Raw genomic sequence first — 7,773 nt, 5'->3', positions numbered from 1 at the left:
ATAAAATCCGAAGTAAAAATGGCTTTATATTTGTTCCTCACCTATCGAAAAGATCATATTCCTTGTGATTTATCTTTTGAAAAATACAAAATTTCCATGAAAAATTATTTTATGAAAAATTTTTTTCTCTCATAAGTAATGAAAAATGTCCTATTGAGTAAAACTCGCAAGTTTTTCCTGTTATAGTATCCATTATTTAAAAAAGTAATCTTAAAAAAATTCTTTTCCAAAAACAAACACAGTACCATTCCTAACATGCAAAAAAGCATACATATGATGTATCATGTAAATATAAAAAAACAAGATGTACCATGTAAACATAAAATATGTCCATATAATACAATGAGATCGTCACTCAAAAAAACAAAGTGAATAAAGGCATTCTGTCTATCTTCCTCACACTAATGTCTCATATCATTTGCAATAACAAAAAAATTTTTCCTAGAGACCACAAGACAAACCAACATGAAAAATTACAATTATTGGTCAAATAACTTCACAGAGGAAAGCCACATCCACGCTCGCACAAAAATCACATGTATGAGGAAAATGGCTAGGAAGGGTCAAATTAAATGGTAAACGCCACCCTTCGCAAAAATCAAATCATAAACCGAAGAATAGAAAAAACACATTATCATGCGTGCCAATCAAGGTAAGTTTTAGCAAAGCAATCCCCAACTTAAAGGTTGAAAAAAACTTTTAAAAACAGAATAACCCTTCCATATTAAAATCCAGTTCCCATCAAGTTAATATTAATAAAAAACTTTATCTTATTTCCAGAAAACAAAATGAACAACAACGGAGGACATACAAAACAAAAAAGGGGCTGCCAAACACCATCAATTACTAAATTTACAAAAACAACTGCGATTTCACACCGGCAAAACCAAACGCAAAACTCCACATACATGATTAAAACAAATCATTTATCAATGGCAAAGATCATACATGACAGAAATTAGTCAACCAAAAGGATGAAGACAAAACACATCGGATCAAACACAAAATCAATCACGGTGAGTAAAAGAAATTGTATACAAATGTATATATGCCAAACATACCCAAATCAACACAAAATCATGTTTCTCATAAAAAATCGTATTACATCAGTCCAAACAATCATCCATCACATACACTATACTCAAAAATGATACCACCATTTATTAACAAATACAACAAAACAGGCCAATCACTTCACATTCCCATATAAACACTCCGTCCAACCCGTGGCAACATGATACCATTCAAAATCAAACCAACCGTGAAAATCAAAAACGGACAATCACTTCCTTATTGTGAATATCATATTACGACCTTAAACAAATAACCTAAAAATATCAAGACATATGTACCAAACAAGAAATGCAAGCCACTAAAAAGACATTCCTATCACAAAAGTCTCTGCAATTCATTCCAACATCCTATGAAATCACAATCCTAAAACACATAATAAATTCAATTATAGACATGTAACAGACCATAACAAATCTAACCTCTAAAACCAAAAAAAAACAACCTTAGTAAACCAATACATGTAAAGACAAATAACACATATATGAATATATAATATATATGGATAAATATCAACTCACTCTCACAAAAACGGATAACCAAAGCTGCCAACATTGAAAAATAGAATATATTCAAAAAATGTACTATACCAAATTATGTCAACAATCAGTCCCAACAATCGTTCATCACATACACATACATCCACACACCTATACACAAAAATCAACAAAAAAATAAAAATCACCTAGTAACAAAGAAAGTAAAAATGCTCGTATCACACCTTTACGCAAAAAACATTTTGCACAGCCTATGGTAACTTGACAAAAATTTTTTTAACGAAAAAAACCCAACCATAAAAAACATAAAAACAAAAGCGAACAAATATCCTCCCGTTGTGTACATTAAACTATAGTCAATCAAATAATTTGAAAAATGCGAAAAATGTATAATTAACTAAAAATAATGTAAGTCAATAAAAAACATTTTTATCACAAAAGTTTTTATAAAATATATTAATATTTTATGCTTTATAATAAATTAAACTAAAAGAATGCAATAGATCATGAAAAAACTAAACTCAAAAAAATTTTTTTAAAAAAATTTTTTCCAATGAACTAATATATGTATAAACAATTGACATACATACAAACACACAATCCATATGAAAAACTGTTAACACATACACACAAAAAACGTATGAACAAACCACTAAATTAAAATTAGAAACCATTAACCAATTATGTCCTATTGAAATAAATTTCATAATATTAACTTATAACATAAAACATACATAAACTATATGAATGATATTGGTCACAATATAATATTAAATAGTATTCTATAAAAACCCCTTATAAAAATATACAACATACTACAAGACAGATAAGGTATAGAACTATATCCCTTTCATTGTGGTAAGAACAAAACAAATAAGGATGGCAAATAAAATTAACTATTTTATTTACCTCAGAGACAATTATAATTATGTCATATCATTCTCAACAAATATTCAATACACATATTTACAGACATGATACTAAATTTCTAGTAAAAAAACAGTAAAAAAACCTTCTATTTCATATTTCCATACAAACATTTTGTTCATTCTGTGGCAACATGATAACATTTCATACATCAAGCCATTTGCGAAAAAAACAATCAAAATGACCAACTAAATTTCCATTGATAACATATAAATCAAAAATTACATTTATAATTTCAAAACACAAAACAAACATTAACCAAAGGTATGTATTGGATTACAATAAAACTAATTTTATTAAACTAATAGATATATAAATAAATAAACACATATAAAAAATAATATATATATACATATGTACATATATACACACACACATACACACATATACATACATACACACAATCAAAATATATCAAAAGAAAAATAAAAATATCAATCCTTTGACAAGCAATCTGTTAAATATATTTCTACTAAAAACCAGTAGCTATACAATCTAACAAGAGATGAATTAAAAATATTAAAAATCAATTTTTCTTCTTTTTCTAACATGTTTCATTAATTATGTTAAAAATCATTTTTACTTTTTTCATTTAACATGTCTTCATTCCCAAACCCTCACCAAATTAATACAAATAAAAGCAATAAATAGATAAAAAAATAAAAAATATATATAAACTTTTTTGAATAAACTCTCATATATAACAGAAATTTAAACAATAAAATGAAAATTAAATAATAAAAATAAAAACAAGCAATCCAAATTGAAATAAAGTTAAAATAAATGATAATAAATCAATATTGAAAATAAAACAAATAATCCTTCACATAACTCCCTTAAAACAAAATAGAAGCAAAAATATAAGACAGATTTGCCAAAAAAACATTAAACAACAAATTAAACACGTCATTTAGCCTAAAAAATATCAACAAATCATTAATAAATCATTAATATTAATTTTAAATTATATCTTATAAAAATTCCAGAATAAACATTTATATAAAAAATTTTTTTAACATCAAATGGAAAATCATAATATATATTACAAATACTAAGATCTATTTAGATGAAACATGTTCAAATAGTGTTCAAGATATTTAAAAAGGTAAGAAGTGATTACAAAACCAAATTAAAAATAAATGTTGATGTAAAATTTTTTTAAATTTTCTACTTTTTAATTTTTTTTAAAAAGAATTAATTAATAAAAATAGAAAATAAATTACATAATTTTATCTATGAAATGTATAAATATAATAAAATAATAATAACAATTAATAAAATAATATAAATTAAAAATATAAGAAAAATAGATAAATTAAAAATAAATAATAATGTATTAGTTAAAATAATAAAATTAAGTAAAATTAATAAATTATAATATCATAAATGTAAGTATACTTATTTTAATTAAAAATAATTAAAGAAAAAACGGTATAGAACAAAATAACAAAGGTAAAAAGTATATCTTTTAGACACAAAAGTTAAAAAAGTCTTTCTTTTATTTAAATTAATTAGTAGTACAAAACAAGACCTTAACAAACAATCAATTACAAAAAAATATTTTTTATTCTTAACCAATTAATTTTTAAATTTCAAATTAAGCAAATTATTAACAGAAATAAACTATAAGTCATTACTATTGTAATATTTCAGATATATAAAGAACGAAAAAGGAAGAAAAAGGAGTAACATATATTATTCATAAAAACAAACATCAATTGATATCTGTTCTGGACTAACCATTAATAAATTCAAAAAAAATTTTTTTCAAAAAAATTTTTTTAAAAAAATCATCTTAAAAATATTAAATAACGGAGTAAAAACCAACAATAGAAAATAAAAACAGAGGTAAGTAATTGAATAGTAAAAAAAATTTTTTCTTCTTTATAACAATAAGTTTTTGTTCTAAACTATTTCATAAAACCTAAAAAATGACTTTATAAAAATTAAAAACAATTAATTTATCCTCCAGATCTTCTAAGAAAAAAATATATATAATTAAATATACATACTTATATATATAAATTATATACTTTACAGCTTATAAAAATAATTAAATTAATAAGACCATCAATAAACCACATGCCTTATTCGTGAAAAATATTAATTTTGAATTTTCCAAAATTAAATCCTTCTAGTACAATTAAGATGGAGAGAAAAAAAGTTTTAGAACCATTCTATCAACAGACCAAGGCTCTCAACATATCGTGTCCCAGCCCAAATGTCTCCTCCATCAAAAATAGCACCTTAGAAGACATTTCCATAAAAAACAAAGGTAACAAAAACAAAATATTTAAATATTAAACCAAGTTATAGTATATAACCTGTATGAAGGGAGCAAACAAAAGGATACCACATATCAAGACTGTTATTCTATTCCAAACGGACAATTGATAACATCTGATTTCTACAACAACCATGAAGAACCAATCATACAAATTCCTGAGCCTAACCAGTCAAACAATTCTTTAATAATTTCTCTAAGTCAATGTAAGTAGAAGTTTTAATTAAGAAAAATATATGTTTCTTAATGAAATTATATCATTTATCTCAATCCATAAAACATATAAAGTGAGTGACCCTTCCATATCCAATTTCGACAGTGATTGCTATATAATAAACTCAGGTGAGAATAAAATAAAATAATTATAAATACCTATTTCCAAAAATCTTCACATTAACAATACAATTGAAATCCTTTCCAAGAAATATATAACTAATGAATTAATCTATACAATAATAAAGAAAAATTTCATGTAGTAACATCCATTAAAAACATTAGCAGTTAAAGAAAAAAAAAATTTTTTCTCAAATAAATTAGTTAAAGTCAATTAAATATTGAATGTATATATATTTACATAATTACTTTCTAATTTGTTCAGTAAAATTCATTCAATATTTCCCAATCCAATAGAAGAAAAACAAAATCTAGTTAAACTAAAAATTCAATTATATCTCAACCTTACAGACAAAAAAACCTTGCCTAGAATCACAATCCAATATCATATAGTAAATTAAGGTATAAATCACTATAAAGATATTGCAAATTATGAATAAATTAATTAACAAATAAGAAAAAATAAAGTTAAAAAAACTTTTACATATATTAATGTTTCTTAGAATAAAAATGAGATTGACATATATACATATAAAAATTCCTCATATCGGTCAATTTCTAAAGCAAAAAACACCAAATACAAATATAGAATCTGTATACATAAATATATATGTTTATGTCAATAAAAATTTAAATAATTAATCTACTATATGTCTTATCCCAAATAACCTTTATTGGCGAATTCCTAATTTTAGAAAAATCATCTGCTAACATAATATCTTTATAAATACACATCTTCACAACAACAAAATAATTCTGAGATTTCTTTAATAATTAATTTTTTACATGTCCCTTTTCAAAAAACCTTAATTCAATTCAAATAGGAGTTGAAACTGCTCTGACCGTTATAAAGGAAATAGAGAAAGAAAACAAATTAAAACAAACGAAAAAATCAAGGAACAATTCTGAATTTTTTGAACAAAAAGAAAATTTAAATACAACAACACCTGATATAACAGAATTATTAAACATATTAGAGACAAATAAAAATACTCAAAACCTATTCATAGAAAATTCAAAGGAAGAAAATAATTATGCAAGTACTGATGAGTATTCCTATTTTGAAAAAAATGTAAATTTCAATTCAACATTCATCGAAATCGAAAAAGGAATTGAATCAAATACAGAAAAGAATGAAAAGGATATAATTAATTTTAAACAAAGAAGTCCAAAAGGTAAAAATTAAGAATGTAAAAAAATTTTTCTTTTTCCTTTCTTTCATACATTAGATTAATTAAGTGAAAACAGATCAAAATTTCTTCATATAAGTAAAATATTTTTCCTTCATTTCACTCTCCCCTTCCTATATTTAATATCTTAGTAAACAAAAATTCGTTTATCCTTTATCACAAAAAAACCTTTTTCAAATGATTAAAAAACAAGTAATAATTATAAGAAATGATAATATAAATATATTACAAAAATAAAATAAATTGATAAAATTAATGAATAAAAAAAATTTTTTTAATAAATAAATAATGGATTTTCAAAATTTAGTTAAGATTATAAACTTAAAAATAAGCATACATGCATATATACATAAACATAAACACATACATATATATACACATATTCATACATACATACTTACATATATGAACATATACACTTTTAAATATATAAAATTTATCTTCAAAAATTAATAATTTTTTTAAAAAATTCAAATCTAAGCAACTGATAATAAAACTTAAATATGATTAAAGTAACATATATAAAAAATATGAATATTAAAAACAGAATAATAATAAAAAAATTTTTTTCAAAAAAAATTATTATATAAAGAAATTTTATTAAAATAAATTAAAATAAAGAAATTAGAAATATGAAAAGTACAATTTATTAAAAATATAAATAATTGAGATTAAAAATCAAACTGTAAAAATAAATATAAATAAATAATGAGATAAATATACAATAAAATTTAAGTAAATAAATAAATCAAATTAAATTATAAAATCTGAAAAATAATAAAAATTAAAATAAAAATTATATAAATATCTAAATAATAAATATAAAATACCTCAAATAATATATGTGAAAATAAATTTTTACATATATATATTTCATATAGACTACAAATTTATATATTTATATAAAATTTCATATAAACATTCCAACATATAAACAAAAACATACATATATTAAAAATAAACAAGTATATTCAAATTATAAATCAAATTAAATTATAAAATCTGAAAAATAATAAAAATTAAAATAAAATTTATATAAATATTTAAATAATAAATATAAAATACCTCAAAATAATATATGTGAAAATAAATTTTCACATATATATATTTCATATAGATTACAAATTTATATATTTATATAAAATCTCATATAAACATCCCAACATATAAACAAAAAACATACATATATTAAAAATAAATAAGTATATTCAAAATTTATTAAAACAAATAACCAATATAAATAATATATAACACATAATATACAATTATGTATAAAAACATATTATATATTTATTCTCCCCTTTAATTATGCATATCTAAATTCACATATATATATGAAAAAAATATTTTTCACAAAATATAGACTCATATAAAATACATATGAGAATAAAATAGTGACATATATAAAGTATCAATACATAAAATATTATCATAGTTGTATACATATTTATAATATCAAAACTTAATAAAT

At 21.7% G+C, this 7,773-nt stretch overlaps 1 protein-coding gene across 10 annotated transcripts in view; it reads left to right on the top strand.

The window, feature by feature from the left end:
* The first annotated feature begins 285 nt into the window (after positions 1 to 285).
* LOC106088415 (uncharacterized) overlaps positions 286 to 7,773 on the top strand; it is a 38,860-nt gene continuing 31,372 nt past the window's right edge. For 4 of the 10 annotated variants that reach the window (XM_059370660.1, XM_059370654.1, XM_059370651.1 and 1 more), the window contains exons 1-7: positions 288 to 652; positions 781 to 1,016; positions 4,149 to 4,343; positions 4,634 to 4,770; positions 4,830 to 4,985; positions 5,068 to 5,121; positions 5,937 to 6,287. In XM_059370660.1, the coding sequence (XP_059226643.1) occupies positions 4,644 to 4,770; positions 4,830 to 4,985; positions 5,068 to 5,121; positions 5,937 to 6,287 (688 nt within the window). In that variant the 5' untranslated portion in view covers positions 288 to 652; positions 781 to 1,016; positions 4,149 to 4,343; positions 4,634 to 4,643. Of the gene's footprint in view, positions 653 to 780; positions 1,017 to 4,148; positions 4,344 to 4,633; positions 4,771 to 4,829; positions 4,986 to 5,067; positions 5,122 to 5,936; positions 6,288 to 7,773 lie in introns of all 10 variants that reach the window. The other 6 variants (XM_059370665.1, XM_059370662.1, XM_059370649.1 and 3 more) reach the window with 5 other exon arrangements.

Source organism: Stomoxys calcitrans, unplaced genomic scaffold, assembly GCF_963082655.1.
Source record: "Stomoxys calcitrans unplaced genomic scaffold, idStoCalc2.1 SCAFFOLD_101, whole genome shotgun sequence".
In the NCBI taxonomy this organism is placed as follows: Eukaryota; Metazoa; Arthropoda; class Insecta; order Diptera; family Muscidae; genus Stomoxys; species Stomoxys calcitrans.
This window is presented reverse-complemented; position numbering and strand designations above follow the sequence as displayed.